Source organism: Syngnathus typhle, linkage group LG19 (assembly GCF_033458585.1).
Source record: "Syngnathus typhle isolate RoL2023-S1 ecotype Sweden linkage group LG19, RoL_Styp_1.0, whole genome shotgun sequence".
Classification (NCBI taxonomy): domain Eukaryota; kingdom Metazoa; phylum Chordata; class Actinopteri; order Syngnathiformes; family Syngnathidae; genus Syngnathus; species Syngnathus typhle.
The window spans coordinates 8359990-8381967 of record NC_083756.1 but is presented as its reverse complement, the minus strand read 5'-3'; the positions used below and the strand labels follow the sequence as shown (position 1 = coordinate 8381967).

At 42.4% G+C, this 21978-nt stretch overlaps 1 protein-coding gene across 1 annotated transcript in view; it reads left to right on the top strand.

The window, feature by feature from the left end:
* Window positions 1–21978, top strand: part of ctnnd2a (catenin (cadherin-associated protein), delta 2a) — a 115301-nt gene that overhangs the window by 69212 nt on the left and 24111 nt on the right. The window contains exons 13-16 of the mRNA XM_061265843.1: window positions 1537–1837; window positions 12029–12161; window positions 15970–16183; window positions 19945–20131. Of these exons, the coding sequence (XP_061121827.1) occupies window positions 1537–1837; window positions 12029–12161; window positions 15970–16183; window positions 19945–20131 (835 nt within the window). The remainder of the gene's footprint in view (window positions 1–1536; window positions 1838–12028; window positions 12162–15969; window positions 16184–19944; window positions 20132–21978) is intronic.

The window sequence follows — 21978 nt, the reverse complement described above, 5'->3', positions numbered from 1 at the left end:
TTGAAGATCAGTCGAGGTCTTGTTGGAACACACATAAACACACTTTCGAATAATACCGCAAACAGTAAATACACCCCCCCCCCAAAAAAAAATGTTGTCCTGCTCCTAGACCATGTGACCTAGTTTAATCATCATCTTCTTAAGACAACATCTCTTTCAAAGATATGCCTGACTCGTAGCCACAAGGGAAAAGCTGCAAGGAAGCCGATGAGTTCCGGTATGTCGGATGTTTTGCAGCAAATAACCTTCCGGTCAACTGACAGGTGGTCACTCAACAATCTTGTGTCCTGCACTTGTTTGCGTTCCGCTTCATCAGTTCTGCTGAGGCTGCCTTTGTTCTTGCCTTTTCTTCAAAATAGTCTTTTAGGATCTGGTTTCAAACGTTATTTGAACCGATGTATTACAAATTGTTGGTGAAAACATCAATACAATTGATATATCATCATGTCTCATTCATATCATTTTACAAATGTCTCCCTCTTTAAGACACCAAATACAGAATTCACTGGAATGAATGTGAATTTCCAATACATTACAGATCACTTTACAATGAACAAGTGTGATCAGGAATTGTTTATTCACGTCTGGCATGTTGACTGATTTCTAATTCAAGTTCAATTTTTAAAGGCTAATCCTCCTTTAATAGGAGTCTGATTGGATTGTGTTAAAGCTCCAGTCAATCACGAGCCTCTCATTGATCCCCTTTGTGATTTATCGCATAGTCTTTGAAGATCGCAGTTAAGTGTCCCTTTGCATGTGTGTACATTTGTGTGTGTGTTTTTTTTCTTGTTGTCTACCTTGCTTCTAATGACAGATGAGATGGATCAGCGTCCACACGTCACACACACACACACAGACACGGCCACACACATGCACTCGCTATTTCTTGGAGTGTTTTTACAGCCCGAGAAACAAGGCCCCCAGACTCACATTAACACCTTGATATATCGCCACTGCTTTGCTCCCACACAGCACAGGAGCAAAGGAAGGTGACAGCTCCAGCGGCCCAGCAGAATGCTTACATCACCAAGCAATTCCCCATTCAGTTCCCATCTCTGGCTAAGCACATAAAGCTTGGTGTTTTTACATTTGGTTTTTATGCTTTTCAGTCGTTACCGCTCGCGAGCAGATGTCTCATTATTTGGGCGTATAGAAGTTGATCCAGTTGTTCTCCTGCTGCATAACAAGAAAGAAACAGTGGCTAGTTTTCAAGTGGGGTTTATTTTCTATTTCAAAATGTTCCTGAAAATGTGAGTGCAATTCTTAGTAGCAGTTGTTTCAATGATTTTTGCACAATATTTGTCATTCCCTGTCTCTCTCCCTCTCTCCAATCCCCGCGGTAAACATTGGTCTTGTTGCTAATCCTGGGCATGTGGCCAATATTTATCAATCCATATGGAGACATGCCTGTTTGTCCCTATCCTTTGCTCTCTTCTACTTTGCTCTCCATCTCACCGACTGTCCTTGTAGACTTCTCCCACCGTCTCCATGAGCATGTCCTAAGTTATGTCCTTTGTCCCTACTTTCCCGCCATAGCTCCCTCCTCCCCTGGTGTCGACTCCACCCCTTTGCAGCGAACAGGGAGTCACGGCACCGGAACGGGAAACTACAGCCGTGGCGGGACCCACAACTATGCCACGGTGGGACCGGGCTACACATCGAGCGGGGGAGGAGGGGACATGTACGGCTCGGACCCCTACGTGGCCGACCCTTACCGCACCTTGCAGTACTGCCCCTCGGTGGTGGAGTCACCTTACAGCAAATCTGGGCCGGCCTTGCCGCCGGAAGGGACCTTGCAGCGCTCACCTTCTGTTGACTCCATTCAAAAAGACCCCAGGTAAGATTTTCTTTCACAGTCAAATGTGTCACGCACGAACTTGGATCGGATTGATGCATTCGGAAATCGCAGGTGAACATAGATTTATATTTCTCGGAATACGCCTTGGCGAAATATCGATGAGTGACGACACAGAGCACACTGAAGAGGAAAGCTGCTCAGGTCGTGTTGTCTTGATGAGCCAAGTGTCAATAACCGATAAGAGGAAAGCTGATCAGGTTATCCTGTCTTGATGAGCCAAGTGTCAATAACCTTGGGTTATGAATGTAAGATGATAAAGAATCATCTCAAGAATCTGATCAAAGGAGCTTCGGCACCTTTATTGTGATTCCGAAGGAAATACTGGTCGTGCATTTAGTTTTGACACCATTGTGTAGGTTTACCTGCGCTGCACAAAATTGCCTTGAAATTCTCCAGTTGTGCTTTTTGTCAAGCCATTACAATCTCTCGCTCTGCTTCATCTAATTGAATTGTAACTACAGAACGTGTTACATTTCTCTGTGCCACGAGGTTAACTGACTGCCTACTCCGACTCCAGTCTTTCTTTTTCAATAATTGGATCTAGCTGAGCTTGCATGGAGTGCTAAATGAGTTAGGAGCAATTTAGACTCGAGGAATGGCAGGGGCTATTTTTTGCATGTGCACCAATGCGTGTACATACAATCAATGTAATCTGCGTAACATGTTTTTTTTTTTTTTGGGTGTGCGTATGTATGTGACTGCTGTCAACACTGTTAGGGGTGCCATGACAGCTGCAGAGTAGAAGTGAGGACACCAAACTCCCAAAGCCCTGATAGATGATGGGAGTAAAGGAAGGTGGTAGATGAAGTAGATAAGGGGAGGAAGGATAAAGGAAGTAGGAAACGGGCCCAGATGAAGCAGGAAGAAGAGGCGTTAGATAAGCAAAGTGTGAGAGGAGGGGATAAAGCAGCGAAAGGAAGAGGGATTTGGTGAAAGTGGATCAATGTGCATACACTCATTGCTTAGTAGAGTAGTGCTTTTATAATTTAGATTAGTGGTTGCCTGGATTGTTTGTTGTGTGCCGTCTCCTTAAAGCGCTAGAAGAAGTAAGGGCACACAACAAATTGCTAAATACAGAGAAGACTTTGATTAAGAAGATGGAAGGAAGAAGAAACAAGTAGTGAGGCATTGTGGGTGGGGTGTGTGAGGAAGAACAAGGGGGAGAGGAACATTAGCTCAGGGAGAGTGGGAATTAGGGACCACTAAGGTGGAAGCGGTGGGTGTGGATGGTTATTGTTACAAAGCTTAAGAGCTCAAGAGAAGCACAAGTGTGTTACTAACGTCTTGAAGAGGCAAGTTTGGCCTAGAGAGATGCCGATTGATGGGAAGGCAAATGGAAGACGCAACGCAGTGATCAAAAACAAGGCTGCCGTATATTGTTTCTCCCATGTGTTTGCTTGACTTCACCCTTATACAAGAGCCAATAAGCCCCACAGTGTGCTACCGGGAGAACACGGACGTGACTTTCTGTTGATGTTTTTATTAGGTAAGACTTTTTAAGGGTTCGGCAGTAACATACTGTGTAAAGATAGCACGACATATGGGGCTACATCTGGAATTTCTTTGTAAGTCGTATGAAAATGCTCTATCCATCCATCCATCCAAGTTGAAACATGTTCTTTTTCTTTTTTTAATTGTGTGCCGACGGTAGATGCTTTGTTTGCTAACAGCTCTGCTCCATTACAATTGAAGGCACTCTCTTCCTTGCTAACATGGCCGCCACTTCTGCCCATACTTTATTTTGATGGGAAAGTCGCCCATGCCAACCCGCAGGCTGCCACAGTGACATGCTTTTTAGCCTGCTCTAGTGTACTATAAAATCTGTTTATCTATGACAAGGAGAATAGCACGAGCTAAAAAAATAGACCACTCTGTTGATGGCGCTGCAGCATCAGTAAGCGCTTTTTATTGTGATTTATGTGTTTTCGAAAAGCTGAATTGAGCACATTGTTGCTGTTACATGTGCACTAGTGTAGTTTTTTTTTTTTGTTTATGTGTGAGTCTACAGATGGGACAGATGCGCTAGATGGAAATTAAGGCAGCGGTAAACAAAGTGCACACTGTGTTTGTATGTGTGAGAGGTTCTGGACCACAGGATTATATGCAAACTGGGGATTCCACAGCCTCTTAAGTGAAAGAACCTGCCACTGCTCTGTTTACTACACCACACCTGGGGATTACTATTGTCTCAAGTGCAGGGAGATTTCTTTGCCCATAATAAACATTTGTGGCTACTGGCTACCAGCCACATCTTCTGTTCTCTATTTAAGTGCTTTTCATAGTTTGTGCACTGATCTTACTGCAGCAGAAGTAATGGGAAAATGTGCAATAGTAACTGTTGGCTGTGTTTTAAGAGGCTGTGTATTTAAATAGCACTTATACAGGAAGTGGAATGTCATGTCAATTAATACATTAATAATTTGTTGGTGTTTTTATTTTACTTTTTAACTGTGTGGTCTGCTAGGTTTAAGCGGTTTCAGCACCATGGACAGCAACATAGTACATTCTGATATGCAGTAGCAGTAGTAGTAGTAGTAGTAGTTGTCCATCCCTGCGATACAGTAGATGCCATTTAATGAATAGTATCAATCTATATCCAATCAGTCAAGAGGTGGGCAAAGGTAGTCTCAGCACCACGGACAGCAACACCCGTTCTGATATTCAGTAGTAGTAGTAGTTGACCATCCCTGCGATACAGTAGATGCCATTTATCGAATAGTATCAATCTATATCCAATCAGTAAAGAGGTGAGGTGGCCAAAAGTAGTTTCAGAACCACGGACAGCAACGCCCATTCTGATATTCAGTAGTAGTAGTAGTAGTTGTTGTTGCCCATCCCTGCTATACGGTAGATGCTATTCCATGAATAGTATCAATCTATATCCAATCAGTAAAGAGGTGGCCAGAAGTAGTTTCAGAACCACGGACAGCGACACCCATTCTGATATTCAAGTAGTAGTAGTATTTGTTGCCCATCCCTGCTATACGGTAGATGCTATTTCATGAATAGTATCAATCTATATCCAATCAGTAAAGAGGTGGCCAAAAGTAGTTTCAGTGCCATGGACAGCGACACACATTCTGATATTCAGTAATAGTAGTAGTTGCCTATCCCTGCTATATGGTAGATGCTATTTAATGACTAGTATCAATCTATATCCAATCAGTCAAGAGGTAGCCAAAAATGTGTCTTTGAGAAAGTTTTGTGTTTAGAGGATGGGACAGTCAACATTCTTTGATGACAACCCCGCAGTGATGGAATGATTTAAAGAGAAAGGAATCAAGGAGACATTCAGAGGAGAGGACACAGTCTTTTGCCTCTCAGCATGGCCCATGGGTAATTTCCACTCCTCATGAGAAATGCATGCTGGGATATGGTATCACCTCCAGGGAAGGGTAATGATGCTTTGCCAGAACCTTGGCCCAGAGGCACAGCTGTATGCGTGAATGAGGGTGCACAAGTGTGTGCGTGTGTATGTGCAGCTGTGGCTTGGCCATCGCCCCTGCCTGTTCTGGGTAAATTGCCCATTGTAGTCATTTTCCTTTTTTGAAGTGGCCTATCTATTTGTGTGCCTGTGTGGGGATGTGTTTGGTTGACCTTGGGATGAAAACAAATGCTTGTGTCCCTGCCTTCATCTTTTCTTCCCTGCTCTTGCCTCTGGATCGGAGTACTGGCCATACTGAATAACAGACATATATTGAATGGTCAGGGCTTTTTGTGGAATTTGCAAATCCATCGTAAGATGCTGCTTATTGTTAACATGGATAGAAATGTGATGGAAGTAGTCTTAAGAGTTGAGGTCTTTTTTTTTTTCATATGTCGTGTGCATTGTTATGAACATCAGTTAGGAGCTCCTTTAATGTTGGGCACTGGACCACCATCAATCTTTGCTTGTAATTGTCAGAGCATGTGTAAATGATTCATCGGTGTCTTTCCAATTCGTCACGGCCGTACGCTTACGTTACGTATCGTCATCACCCGCACCATTTCCATCATCTCGTCGTCATCGTGTAAATCTTTGAGCAAACGTTGCTGCACTTTCCAATTTGCTGTCTTATTGCTCGAGTGTAAACTAATGAGCGGAGCAGGTGCACTAGCCACACACTCCTTTATGAGATTTCCGTCCCTTTTGCGTCATGTCACTATTTTTATCTTTAGCTCACACACCTGCCAAATTATTAACACTCACACAGCACCCAATGTTTTTATAAAGAGAGGCTACAGGGGAGTGCGGACGCATATTTTGTGTCTTCCGATCATGCACTCTAGTCAAAACATTTGGATTTACAATCTCTCTCGATTAGGAGGCAGGTTGTCACCTTTGCCTCTACTTATCGGGCTTTTTTTTTGGCGTTTCAGTTTAGCCTCCACTCTGCCCTCTTTCTGACAGCAGAGAGAATGTAAATACTGCATGAATTCATGCTCACAGGAATGTGCGTGCGCATGTGGGAGTGAGAGAGAGAGAGAGAGAGAGAGAGAGAGAGAGAGAGGCAATAAGCTTGGAAAAGGAAATCAACGTGTTGGGATTGTGTAATAAATTGATGTTGCTGTTGTGTGAGTCTGCCGGACGATTATTGCGTTACTCCCGATGACCCCCTTTGTAGAGTCATGTGACCATAATTAGTGAGTTAATCCAGTGTAATTCAACAACAAATCACAGCTTTTAAAAGTCACAGACACCTCGCTCTGGCAAGACATTATAAACAATTATTTAAAAAATAAACAATGCCCTGCGATTGGCTGGCGACCAGTTCAGGGTGTTGCTGGGTTAGGCTCCAGCCCGCCGGCGACCCTCGTGAGGATAAACCGGTTCAGAAGATGAATGGATGAATAACTTTCGTTGACAGTCAGACATTTATCAATTTAAAATAGTGATTTGAAACTGCACTGCTACCAGCTTTTCTAATACACTGTTCCCTTCCTGCTTCACGCTTGGGTTATTGCAGATTCACTCTATTGTGCGTTCATCATAAATTCATCTATTGAAGTTTTACCTGGCTATTTTGGCATGTTTTCCTGCAGGAAAAAAAAAAGCACTAAAGAACACAGCATTGCATTTTGAGTTAAATATATTAAAGTAACCAGTGTTTAGAAGGGTAGGGACTTATTACATGTTATATAGAGAAATACAATCCAAAAAAAGCTGCATTGTGTCACAAATAAATATATATAAATATATATCATGTCCCTGCAAAAGACACACAGACAGAAAGAAGCACACACATCAACGGACAAAAAGATGGAATCCAGTTTGACCTTAACGTGTCAGACTATCTATGGATAAATTGTAGTTGTATGCAGCTTGTGGATGTGTAGTGTCACACTGAGCTCAACCTTCATTAGACCTGTGACATAAAGCTGCAATTTGTCAATTAGGCGCGCACGCGCACACGCAACGCCCTCATTAGCATTATCGGCACGGAACGAGCTCATCTCTACTGTCTCTCATTCAGAAGCCAGAGTGCTTCTTGTTGAGGTGATTGCATTGGGGCTTTCAAATCAAAAAAACAATGGAGCCCTAATTTCTCATCAAACGCTCATTCTTCCATCAGCTTAATCTTCCCCTCTCACTTTGATTGGCTGAGGGCACTAGATGAGGATTTTGATTGGATATTTTGCTCACTTGTGTTTGATCATGGCTGCGGTTCAAGTATCGCCTCTCCGTGTCACAACCATCTCTATTATTCGTGTGGAAGTCTACCAGTGACCAGTATTTACCAGTATTCATAAGTCAGTAGGAATCACTTGCAGTAGATAAAATAAAAGAAGGAAGGCTAAGTGTTAAATGAATTGATAACTAAACTCCGACCGCTCCTGTATTGGTGTCCGTCAGCGGCTCACACTAATTGGGTCGCCTAATTTGCTATTTTAATATTTCAAGTCACAATCAATGAGATTTTTCCCTTCATCATTACATCGTTCTGGGAGCGGTGCATGATTCTCGAGGTCACCTCAGTCTAATGTGTACGTTTCGCCCATTTGATGAATCGCTGCGTAAACGTTCAGTAATTGCACTATATCAAAGGGGAATTGGACTGAAAATGTGTGCTCAGCAAATACTCGATGGGATAATAATACTATAAACATGGGACTTCATGACAAAAGAAAATGTCAGCTTCAACGGATGATTCGATGAGGCTTCAAGTTTTGTGTAATCAGCTAAATCTTCCCGTGGAATCATAACACACATTACTCACTCAAGCCACTTTCATAAAATAAATGGATAGCGCTGTGCCATAATAACACATTGAAACAATCATCCCACTCCTACTGTTTGAGACAACTTCCTGGATAAGAGCTGCTGGATCCAAAATTGCAAAATGTGATGGGAATCTCCATCAGATATTGCAGCTGGTTGTGAAGAGATGCTCCAGCGATCCAGATAAGTGCGTATAGCATATTGGCTTATTCAAGTGAGCAAAATGATTAGAATAGACGTTATTAAATGATTTCATTTTTTTTCCCCCTTCAAAGGTATGTTTGCTCTCATACATTTCATGGTTTCCTTTTTTCTGCAACCTTCATGATGTCGGCGCCAGTTTCATTCCACACCTCATATTCTTGCCACTCAGACTCTTTGTTAGCTTTCATTCATGCTCCGTAGCCAGCCATCCATCCCAGACCGGAAGAACCTTGGAGAAAGCCTATTGATTTCTTTTTTTTTTCTCTCCTTGTCTTGGTCTTTTTTTCCCCCCAACTCATCTAATATAGAACAAGGAGAAGACTAAGATAGACAGTGTGGATTTTCTGGGATGAGCAGACAATTGTAAGGATAGAAAGTCGCATCTGGTGTACTGGTCCTAACGTGATGAGCTTGATAAAAGAAGTAATATGTACTCCTCCGCTCTTCATCACATTCCTTGATCTCATTCATGGCCTTCTCTTTTCTTTGCGATCTTTTTTCTATTTCTACCAAGAGTGGGTTTTCTTATACTGACTTACTTCCATTTGTCACTTTCCAAATGTGAAGGAAGGAGAGTGACAAATTGGAGGTTGCACTAAATACCGGTATCATTACGGCACCACCAATTTTAGGGTGCAAAAATGACTCGGGACTATAATTTCCCAAGTACTGCTACTTGGTTTTAAAATATTGCATCTGAAGAGCTCCAACTCGGTGACAGACGTGGCTGGTGTGCGGAATGTCAGTCATCCGAGTCACGCAAACACAAAGATAGAAGGTGGAAATATCAAAGCCACTATTGCGACAGAAGCAAATCTCACTATTACTGGTTGGAATGTCAAACATGAAGTAGTTCTTCAATTGTTCTAAAGTTTTCAAATTTTGTAGACAGGTTGCACGACACCTTGTATGCTTTTGAACTTGGAAGTATTTTTCCACAATATTTTGGTTCAATTCAAATGTCTTTGGAGGTTCCACAGGGTACAGTCTTAGAACCATGCATCTTTCATATGCAATCCACGACATTAAATGTATTAAAATACCATATACATGTGTTTCTTATGTTGAGTCATATTAGAATATGCGTGTGTAATATTGTGGCTAAATGCACTAAGAAGATCCCAGACAAAAGAGAGGAAATGGAAGCAGTTTTATATTTGACGGCCAGAATGATTTACTAGCCAGTGCTTCAAAAAAAAAAGAAATGCTCAGCTTAGCTCCTTTGTCAAAGTCAAACTCTTATTTAGCTTCTGTGGAGTAACATGCAGACTTCTCATCATCGTGGCTATAAATGACCGAAGCTGTTTTTGGCACTTTTTCCTCCCTTCCCTCCCTCCAGTATCTCTTCATCTCTCATTCCAGCCACTGACCACTTTCATTCCTCTCTCCATTTTAGTGCCCTCAAGATGGATGTTCAGGTTCTAATTAGCATCTGCTTTGCTATGCGCAATGCTTTCCCGTCCGCCAATCAGTTACCCGAAATGACAGGCCTTGTCCAATCAGATTAAGGCCAACGAGACACACTTCCTGTCGGGAGCTGTCTTTTCAAATGCGTTGCGGGCTCTGAAAATGAATGGCAATTGAACTGCGAGGGCAAAAAGGACGTCATCAATTACAGCGGTGCATATTTACTACCATGCACTCCGACAGAGTCCTCCTAAAGTCACGAGAAGAAGCTCAACGTTAAGACTTACAATGTCACGGTCGTAATAATAAAATCTTTATATATTGTGCAAGTCCATTTTTAAAGAATTGTTTAACATCTTAATTGCCGTTTGATCATTCGTTAAAGTCGACTCCACTAAAATGGCTGTCTGCCCAGTCTTTGCTATAAACATGGTTGAGTTCGACATTTTCTACTCTTCTTCTGTTCAGCGTTGCATGCGGATCAATTGAAGCCGATCCCAGACGTCAATTCAATTCACACGTATGAGAAATTCCGTGTACATCACTCGGAGAACATGCAAATTTCACAGCGAAAAACTTGTGACCGAATTTTGAACTGGATCCAGGACGCGCCAAGCGCCTCCTGACAAAATACAAAGCCTTTATCAAATAATAAAGCTTTACACGCCGTTTAAAAATAGATCTCCCATATTTGGAGGCATTGAAGCTTGTCGAATTTTGCCAAGAGAAAGCTGCCTTAATACATATTTAGCGTGAACCTTGCGCTTTAGCTGGCACGACTCTTGTCGCCACTTTTGTGCTGTTTCACGTCACTGGCACGTCGCCCAGCAGTGTGTCTAACAGGTTTGTAGCGCTCATTAGCACCAGTGTTGACTGCTGTCCTGTCTGAAGGCTGTTTACTTCTTTATCATTCCCTATTTGAAAGAGAAAATTCTTTTTATTTTCCCTCTCTTGTCCCTGTGGGCTTTTCCGCCCATCCTCCCTCGGCGTTTTCCTCTCCGTGTGTTTGTGTCTCGCACTCCCTACCAGGCCTTTTTAATTAATGGTGAGCCATGATGCTTATCTCATCAGCAGATCTCGCTGCTGTGGGCTTGGAAGGGATGGATCACATACTCACGCACACACATCCAGCTTTAGATATAAACAAAATGAAAATAAATCCACACTTTGGAAACAAACAAGTCATGTGTGTCCACTTCCCAAGCCTTAATCAAATCTTGCCATTTGTACACCCACATCAACAAACTGCCCTGATGTTATCTACCCATGTGATTTAGTGTTGTTTGAGGGTCTCTCCTCCTAAACGCCGTCAGCCCCCCCCCCCCCCCCTGCCCTTCTCTAGGTTGGGTCTTCCTATCGCTTCTCCACCTCCCTCCATCAGCCATCCTTTCCAGCTGAATGAACACTTATCATTTGGCAGATAAAGACCCGTCCAGGCAAGAGCTCACTTTATCTCAGAGAGCCATGTTTACTCCTCGTGAGCGCTTGGCTTTGCAAGCGTGCTTCACACACTGCGTGCTCTCGATCCAGGAGAGAACACAGCGTGGAGGCCAGGGCCATTTCCAACTCCTCGGGCAGGTCAATTTTGCTGTATTTACCCAATTTTCATGTACGGGCAACTGAGGAAAATAAACCAGGATATCAAGATGGGGGATTATAGCACACGCTATTTCGGCACACGAGAACAGCAAAATCAATCTTCGTCGAGCTGAATCGATGCAGGTTGCAAAATTTCAACAAAGGCTTTTGTGGGATCGCACTGGGAGTTTGCTGAAAGCCAGTTACTTACAGAGTGCTTATTAAAGAAAATAACATGGCTGATTGTGGACACATCCCCGCCCACACTGTCTCACACACTCATCATTTTCTCATTCAGGGGACCAATACAGAGAAATTATCAGCTAGGGGGGTACTTCTAGGAGGGAGCCCATTTCCTGCGTGTTATTTGACTTTATTTACTCTTTCCAGTGTGAGCACAGAGGTGGAAATTGATGAAAGATAGCACATAGCGCAAGTCAAGGTCCAGTGCTGCGGTGTGAGTTGTTGACTTTTTTTAATACGACACCTAAAGTACGGCTCGATAATTCAAGGAAGGAAGATCTGAAATGTCAACATTTATACCGTGTTACTTGTTATCAGTACCATGGAGAGAGGTGACATCATTTGGGGGAGGGGCTTAAAAGGGTCGTGTGCACCTCAGCGGTCCGATTCCCATCTACAGAAACTCTCCGGTGTTCATCAAAGTTGATTCTGTAGCCTTTTGTGTGACAGAGTGTTTGTCTTCCCTCTGTTAATATCGGCAAGACGCTTGTTACCTCTCCCAAGGAGTCCAAACGTCTCCATCTGTCCTGTCTGCACAGGGAGTTTGGCTGGAGAGATCCAGAACTGCCAGAGGTGATCCAGATGCTGCAACATCAGTTCCCATCTGTGCAGTCCAATGCTGCCGCATACCTCCAACACCTCTGCTTTGGAGACAACAAGATCAAAGCTGAGGTGAGTGTCTGCATTGTCTATAAAACACTGAGGGCCATTCAATTCCTCTGCAGAGTTATGGTACGTAAACCAAGCTGTTGTGGATTATAAACCGTCTGACTGCGTTCCTTCAAGTTCTCCTTTCTATTGATTTGTTTCCACCGTCCAAGACTTAACCCTGAACTTGTGCCCTCGTTTCTCAAACACAATTTTGGATGGAAGCCCTCAATCGGATACATCATGGAAAACTTTAATAAGACAAGCAGCGATTTAACAAACAATGTTGCTGCACACCATTAAAGACAATGATTTTAAGTACACTTGAGACAAAAACGGTCCAATTCTAATGCATTAGCAATTATTCCACTCAACTCTTGTTGCCTTGGAAAAAAAACACAACAACTTAAGTGTCTTTTATAGTGGATGCAATTAGCATTTGTAAAGGAAAGCATCCAACAGTGAGGCAAATAGAAACTCTCTAGTGGATGGCGTTTCTTTTACCGCTTTGTTTGAGTGTTTCATTCAAGGTCCAAAGTGCACACAAGAACACTTGATCATTCATCGTTACGTGGGGGAGAGCCAATAAACAAGCTGCCCCGCCATGCTAGCCGCGTGAAAGGAAATACAAATGCTCCTGAATGAAATCTGAATGGATATTTAGAAGTAGGATTGTTTTGTTCCGTGCACCTTTTAGTACGTTCTTCAAGGCTGTCCTGCTGCCTACCTTTCTTTCAAAGAGAGAGAAAAAAATCTCAAGAAGGAAAGATAAAGAAGTTAAAAGCACTTCTATTACTTATTTCAAAATATATATAGAGAGACTTTAATTTCCCTCGCTGCCAGCTGCACTGCCTTGTGTTTCATTCTTTCAAAATAACACCATTATAGACCAAGTGGAATATTATTAATATCTTGACCTTGCTGGGCGACCTCTTCTGGGGATTCCCATGACAATATCTCTTTGATACTCTTTATTTTCTTATCTGCCCCTTTGCCCGCTGTGCTTTATTTGCCCCCTTTGTTTAAGACCACCGTGAAGACAAATGGACCAATAAAACAAGCCGCAGCCAAAACATTGCTGACTCCTGAACAGTCAAGGATAAAACGTGTCAGATAGGATTAAATGTGAAAGGGAAATTATGTTTTAGGGAGATACCCTTTTTAATCTTTGTGATGAGATAAAAACAAATTAATGTTAAATAGGATTTTCCACGTTAATTAAAACCGGTGTCAAATGTTCAGTAAGTCAGAACATTTGTGACCCTGGTTGCTCATCTGTTAGGATTTAATGGAAATATGAGGATGAAGTTAATTTATAGATTATGGAATCGGTTGAAAAGGCATATGACTGCTGATTTGATCTGATTATGGTCGAGTTTTTTTTTAAAATATTTTTTAATTTCACATTTTATCCGTTCAGCCAAGAAATGTAAATGACACAAAAGATGGAAAAAGTCTAATTGGTACTGTGGAATTTAAAATCAGTCAGTCATCGTAGAGTAAATTATAGTGATAAAAAAGCAAATAAACGTTTTTTTTGAGCCGATATTTTTTTCCTCCCACGTACCGTATTATTTTTTTGTCTGAGTCAAATTTCCAAAGAGTCACACGGCGTAGATAAGATGATGATTAATGTTCAAATATTTCAAAACTAACGTGCTGTGGCTGGCTGGCGTGGATGTCATTTGCTCTGACACATTCACCGGCATTCTGTTCAATGCTACATTCCATTTGTACACATTTTATTTGTCATGTGACGGACTCTGTATCACATTTTTTATCTTCTCACTTTGCTTAAAATATGAACATTTTTTTTTATTTACTTACTTGCTTGATTAGATGGCAGGGTGTGTTTTTGCATTGAGCATCTCGAGAGGCATGCTTGTCTTTTTTTTTTTTTTTCATAAGAACATATTTGGTAAAGACAAGCTGTCAATAATGGGGGCCAGTGGTGCCCCTCCACCATAATACATATTCACACCTTGAGCTTTGAGCATGTTCCTAGCTCATGATGCTTATGCCACGCCCACAGTATGTTTGACTTGTTGTCTCGTATTTGTCACTGTCGATTTTTCCTTGCAGTGAACCCTTCTTTCCGCTCTCTGCCTCAGTGCAAATATGACATGCTTAACGGTGGCCCATTTTGGAATGTCCCTATCGGGAAATCACTGCTTGAGGCCACAAACTCAATTAGGCAAAAGGTGAAAGGTTTTCAAATCAAGGCAAACTGTGAGACCAATGAAAAAAAAAAAACTCTTGCGTGAGAGCCTGCTTGTCTGCTTGCATGCATGTGTGATGGATTCGAACTTGGGAGGTGGGTGACACGTCTTCACTCTCAATCAAGCGGCTAAACATTAAGTGTGCCGCTGATGTTTGTTGACATTCCATATGTGGTGACTCATGCACACTAACACACTTGTTTGTGTCACCCGTGCATAATGTGTATCTGGCCGGGATTTGTTTTTAGTCTATTTATGAATTTCTTTTTTTTTTTAACGCCTGCAGGACCTCCGAGTCCCCCAATCCCGGCTGTCGCTACCGCTAAGTGTTACCACAGCAATGCTGTCGCTATGGGTTACCGATAGTTGTGGCTGCTGCATAACAGCGGGAGACAAAGACAAATCAATCCCCGCTTCTAATCGTCTTTACACGGAATAAAGGCATGGTGGTTTTGGAAAGTCATGTCGGTATCGCTCCGACAATGCAAAGTAATATCATGATGCCTTTCATAGAATATGAGATTAGCTACGAAACAAGGGAAGATGTATTGAGGCAAAGGGAGGCAAGGAACAGAGCTCAAGATTGCCAGGCACGAGGAAGCAATGTAGTCAATACAACAAGGTTAGTTTGCCATTCACGGGCAACCCTTAATCCGTTTTAATTGAATAGATAAGCAAAGTCATTTTACCCGATAGACTCCTGCTGTGTCATCAAACACCTCCGTCCTCTCCTTGCCCTCCATTGCACTCCTCTTTTCTTCTTCACCGCCTCTTCCTTTTGAATGTCTTCTCACTTTAAGGTAATCAAAGCTACAGTTTGTTAGATGTTTGTTTTTTTAAATCCACGGCCAAAGTCGCTTTTTTGTCTCTGCCATGCTATAAGGCGAAGTATTTCAGAGAAATAGTTATCCAAGGTGGACAGGGAAGGTTTTCTATCATTATTGTCACCAACTGTTCTGTATCTTTAGTGTTAAATCAAATTAAATAAACAGATTGAATTGTTCGGCCCTAAATCCAGCCCATCACACCAACTTCCATGCGATAACGCCAACGGGGATTTCACAAGCTCTTTGCTAAAATGAAATGTCATTTTTATCATCTATATAGTCATCGCTCTGAAAATGGAGGTAAATGATTGTGACAATATTTCAGCAGCGCTGGTGATCACAGCAGTCATTTAGTTGTGATCAGGGCCCCACCCCTGTAAGGTCACCGAATCCGTGTGTAGAACCGCCACAATAATTGAGAAGGCAAGCTATAAAGCAGCGTGCAGGCAGGCAGGCAAGACATTATGTGTCTGACCCAGGTCCACCACTAAAAGCAAACAGGCTTTGGGGTGCAGACAGTGAAATATTTATTCAACCCAGATCCCATAAACTTTCCTTTTACACCTCTACAGTTGTACTCCCAACCAAACACAAAGTACATGAGTGTAATTGCACTTAGAATTTTTACTGCTTTGTTTTTGTCCAGCTCCTTTATTTTACGTACGGCCTAGTGACCTACGTGCAGTCGAGTGTACCGCTACATCGTTAGTGACTTCAGTACAAATGACAGAAATGTAAAGACTGAGGAATCAGTGCAGTGATGATTTTTTTCTATGCGTGGTCTAGATCCGCAGACAGGGAGGCATCCAACTACTGGTCGACCTGCTGGATCATAGGATGAGCGAGGTTCACCGCAGCGCCTGCGGAGCCCTGCGGAACCTGGTTTACGGCAAGGCCAACGATGAGAATAAAGTGGCCTTGAAAAACTGCGGAGGGATCCCAGCACTCGTCCGTCTTCTGAGGAAAACAGGAGATGTTGAAATCAGAGAGTTGGTCACAGGTATGATTCAACACACACACACACGCACGCCTTGGAGCTGTAGCGATTTGGAGCATGACCTTGCTTCTTTGTATCCCCGGAGGAGCTTTTATTGTGGGAAAAATGTTTTTGCATTACACAAGATGATTTGGACACGTTGTATATGTCGAGGTGTAAGCTGTGAAAAATCTGGGGCACGTATGCGTTATGCAACGTATTCGTGCAGGTTGTGAAATGTGTTTTCTTTGTATTTGAATGGAGATGTTCAACGCAACGCTTCGATCCTTTCTCCAAGTGTGTTTTCTGTGTCCTTGCCATTCACACTAGCGCCGTTATTGACGTCATTGGCAACTTTTACCTCAAAGCCTTCAATCAACTCCAACTATTCACCAAGGCTGTTAAACTTTCCACTTGATTGAATTTCAAGACTTTATCCTCATATTCTATATTCTCATGTGCATTCAACTTTCATCCTTCTTATTTGGCCTTTGCTTGTGTTTTATTAGCCGGAGTGTGATTCTACATGAATGGGTCTTTGGGTTTAGACCGTGTAATTTATGCTGTTGATATAGTCAACGTACAACCTTTTCAAAGCAGTTCACGTGTTTCTGAGGATCAAACACATGGTGACCCATTCACAGTTGCAAATCGACATAGAGCACTCCGATAAAGCCCGATGGGTGAACCCAATTCTTGAACGTCTCATCCGTACACATCCACAGCCCCTCATAGGTCGCTGGCTCTCCGAGGAGTTATGTGAATCACAATAGCGACAAGTCGGCGAGGGATTTTGAAGCTCCCTTTAGAGATTGTTCAAATACTAATAATACCCCACCAGAGCGCTGGAGAAACAAAGGAAGAATGTGGGTGAGGAGAGAAGAAAAGAGCAACATGACAGGTTTTCATGACTGCGGTTCATTGAACAACCTTTGTGGCTTGGCTGAAAAGATAAACTGACAAGAGAAATCCAGATCGAGAAAATCTGCCTTTCTAACTTCGTATAAATTCTATCTAATCTAATCTAATTAGAGACTGACATTGAAGTCAAAAGAATCACATTCAGTTCTCATTTGATTTCCATTCCTTTTCAGTAGCTCAATGTTTTTCGAATGAGAAAAGTTAATTGGTCCATCGGAAATGCATCAGGACGCACGTAGTGGTTGTGCTTCTAATCTGAACCGATAACCGACGCCTTCTTACCACCCACTCGTTCTTCTTACCACCCACTGGTTGACAGTCGTATTGGATTCTATACGCTTTGATTAAAGGCGCTTTGTAGGTGGAGGAAATGAGACAGGAAACCTTTTACTGTATTGCACTGTCCTTTCTGAAGTTTAAATTCAGACAAGCTTTATTGGCATCCTGACTCTCCGTGCGAGTGAGATAGGAGGAAGTTGAGGCTTCCGGGCCTGTCAATCAAAATCCGCTCGATGCCGAGGCTCTGGGTGTCAATAGGAGATGCTATCCATGCTTGCGGGCTCACCTTGAGGTGCTGGACTGTGACATGTGGCTGGCTGCAGCTTTGAATCTATTTTGCTTTGAATGCTCTCCTTAGCTGAGAGAGGTAGAGGTGACGTGCAACAGTTGTGTCGACTTATGTCCAAAATTCATTATAATCAAGAAATTCCAATATGAGATGAGTTAATCACTCTTTTTGGAGATTTGCTGTATCATTTCTCATCTTTGGCTTTGGTTTCGACTCTGCTCTCAACTAATTCACACGTAGCCACTTCGATGAGGCCTATTAAATGAAACATTTCCACTTGAGTCCTAACAGGCCTGGCTCCAACCTTACAAGTCATACTCTCATTTATTCATGAATTCATGCAATCATCCCTACATTCCCCCCCAAACCACCAAGCTCCTTGGAAACTGTCTGTCAAGTGTCTGGAGGGACCCAGTTGGAGCCAAGAGAGAGGCGGATTAGAGAGGACGAGATAAAGGAGGGTGCACACACACACACACACACACACACACGCTCACACACACTGGCTGGCACACAGAAACTCTCAAATGATGTCATTGTCTGTTGGTCACCTGACTCCTGCAGGGCCTGCGGGCTCAGCGAAGCATGGCAGATCCATGTTTCTTGAGCAGGCAGATGTGTGTGCGATCGTGTGTGTCAGACCTGAATTTGGCCAGCATGGCACAGTGGCAGACGCAATGTCCTTGTCCTAGAAAACACAGCAGCGTTTACTTTTTTTTTTTTTTTCCCTTTTTCCATCTGCTGGCACTTTACAAAGAACACATCCATGGCTGCTACCTGATTGCAATCACCAACCAACGTGGCTAATCACTTAAGAAACACCGAGTTGTTTTTCAAGACGGTTGACCTGTTGTCCGCAGTTGCAGCTCTAAAATTTGCTGTTGTAAAATAAAAAAACATGACACCAATCACATTTTTACACGTTTTATGGTTTGAATAAAAAACTACAATTAAAAAGACATTTTCCGGCAGTCTTACCAAAGCAACAGGCGGCATGATCGTTTTATAGTATAATTCAAGCGTGTCTGAAAATGAAAAATAAAATTCGAATAAGACCGTTGAGATCAACTAGATTTGCAAGTAAAGAAAATGCCTGGAAAAAAAAATATTTGAATATGATGATGAGTCTGTTTTAGTGAATACAGCGTGTTTACAAGTGCTTGTGACAGGGGAGCATTTGAGAGAGAGGGGCTTGAGGGGTGAAAAAAAGAGGTTGGTAAGTGCTAAGTGATGGCAGATGTTGCCATGGAAACACATGCACAGAAAGGTACAAGCCCCTTCCTGATTGGTGCCACATAGCAGCAACGGTCATCGCCTTATCACCCTCCTTGTCCTTGTTTCCCAGACAGTTAAACAGGCACACACAGGCAATTATCCTCTTTTATCTTCTCACTCTTGCCTGATTTGACACAATTGCCACATTTCATTCATGCACAGATTGATCCTGGTTTGACTTTTTCATTTTTAGCAACGCAAACTTGTGCTATTTCAAGATGTTCAAGCTGTGTGACTTTTGAGTTCTGACACCAGAGATATGGGACTAGATAACATTCAATTGAATTCAACTTGTTGTTTTTTTTAACTCACCAAAGCAATATGACAAAGCATGTGTCATCTTTTGTCTCCATCTGTTGCTGCCTGACTAAATTATGACTCGGCTTGTCCTCCCCCGTGTTAGTTCATTGTCACCAACTTTGTCAGCAGTACATGCAGTTGTTAAATGTTCTAATGTCGATCAGACTCATATGATATTCAATTCAATTGAAACATCTTGTTTGTACGGCTTGCGTCTGCACATTGTTCTATGGGCCAGTGCATACTGTCGCTTGCGTACAGTCTGGGCAAGGCACAAAATGACTTTTCAATGCATCACAAACGCCTAGTAAATCTTAAGGACTGCTCCTGGGGTATAAATCGGAGAAAGTGATGTCAAAAAGTGATAAAAATGTTTTCCCCAAAATACCAGCTGTAAAATCCCTCTCCAGCGTCCATTGTGGCCTCGAGCCCAGTGGTGTGTCCTCGATCACTTGAAAAAAAGTTTCAGGCTGTCTTTCTTTGTCACGTTACTGTGAGCGACAAGCTCCAACATTCAAGTTCACAAAATAAAACGTTTTGCCCTTCGTGTCACCGTCTGCTTAAAATTCCAATCCAATATGTGCCGGTAAATGTCAGGTTAGCAGACGATGAGTTGAGCAAGTGGGAGAGAGTGTGCAGAACCATCAGAAGGTTTTAAAAGTCAAATATTTTCAGTTCAGTCGAAATGAATGACTTTAATCATTCCAATTTGCACGCGCAGGGGTTCTGTGGAACTTGTCGTCATGCGATGCTCTCAAGATGCCAATCATCCAGGATGCGCTGGCCGTGCTGACCAACAGCGTCATCATCCCCCACTCCAACTGGGACTCCTCCCCCAATCACCATGACGACCGCAAACTCCAGCTTCATACTTCCCAGGTGTTGCGCAACGCTACCGGTTGTCTCAGGTAAAAGCACCATGCACTCGCAAGCAGACATGTTAATTGTAACAAGTGTGGTCAACACCCATTTACTCTTTCCGGACACATCGTCGATGAAACACTGTTTGTAAATTACCATTTCATTTTATTGATTCCCTGCAGTCATAGTATAGCAGCATGCATAATTCAAAGTTGTTTTATTAGCTTTGCTCGTGCATTCTCCATTATTCAGTTTTAGATTGAAGACCATGGGGCGGGTACACACTGCTTGATTAGGATATACGTATATATTTTCTTTTAGGGAATCTGATAACAAGCATATAAAATAATTGAGTGTGACGAGTCCAGGGTGTAAAATTACAAATATTTTATTGAGGTATTTTGTTGTCCATGATCAATGTATTCATGAATGGTAAACAAATCTGTGCACAATTTAAACTTGTACTCCTTTGATGCATGGTTCCGCATGGTAACCATAGCAACAACTTTTCCCCTTTATAAGTTCTCCTCCTCATTTCCAGACTTTTTTTTTGTGCCTGATTAAACATGCTTCTGGCATTTTGAGGCTTGACATCAAGAGGTGACACCCTCTAAAAAGCAGCTGAATGTCCTCTAGCATCACAATGTAGAGCTACTTGATCTTTGAATCTATCATTTCTCCAAAGTAATATTTGCTTGAAAAGGACATTTAAAAACAGTCCATTCGGCAGATGCTTTTTTTTTTTTTGCACACAAATTCACGCGCGCACATACACATTTTCACTCACAAAGTATACACAGAGTTATCGTTGCAGACACTTGGTGTACTATGAATGCTTTTCAATATCCTCAATTGAATACTGTTTACCTCCCTGCAGGGTGCTGGTTCACAGCCAAGACAGACAGACTGAGGAGAAAAAAAAAAGACTCATTTTTTCCACACTATATACACTTTTTCTGTCTGCGGTTCTATTTCTGGGCTTATCGGAATCCCACAAATGTGTGCACACACACAAACACACAGATGCATACTCATGGATGTCTCCTGTTTGCTCCCACTAAGACTCCCATGCAAGCGTAGAATTAACGACTGGATGAATCGAGACGGAGTGTCATCACAATGAATTTATTTTCTTGCTATTATTTGTTTGGGATTAGATGTGTGTGTGTGAGGGAACTGGTGATGACCCTCTCTTGTCCCCACGCACGCACGCACGGAGGCACGCACGCACAGGCAGACGTTGGACTAGTGTGTCGAGCCACCTCACACCAGCTGCTCTCATGTCACTCGCTGGTCATTTGTTCTTTGAGCGACATTAGAAAGCCATCTGCCAACCATTCATTGGTGTCCATGTGTTTCCTGTACAAGTTGGACGCTTGCATGAGTAATAATCAAAAAGAAACTTTTCGTTTACAGAGGAAATAGCTCGTCAATTTGCCATTTGAAAAGTAGGGGGATTTTTTTTCGGTGGGAAAGATCATTCTGAGCCTTGTTGGATTGTTTTCAAAGCGCTACATATGTATCAATGTATTGGAGCGTAGATACGGAATTCAAGCGTTTCAGTCTTTTCCACTGGCACAGAAGGACTCAATTCTGCCTTTAAAAACAATTGAAAGATTGAAGTCAAGCTAAGATCCCAATTTTGCAGTTGTTGATGAAATATATCACAGAATAACTTCTTTGGAATATTTAGTTTCATAAATAAGTGGAATTCGACACACAAGTTCTTCAGTATTCCCTAATGTCAAATATTTTCTGCACTTTACTTTGTCTATGCCCTACTTTCCCCAAATGCATTGATCAAAGGTTATTCCACGGCAGGTGACATATTTTTTAAAAACGACGTGATGTATAGTCTAAGAAACGGCGTGCAATTTATCAGTCTGACCAAGCC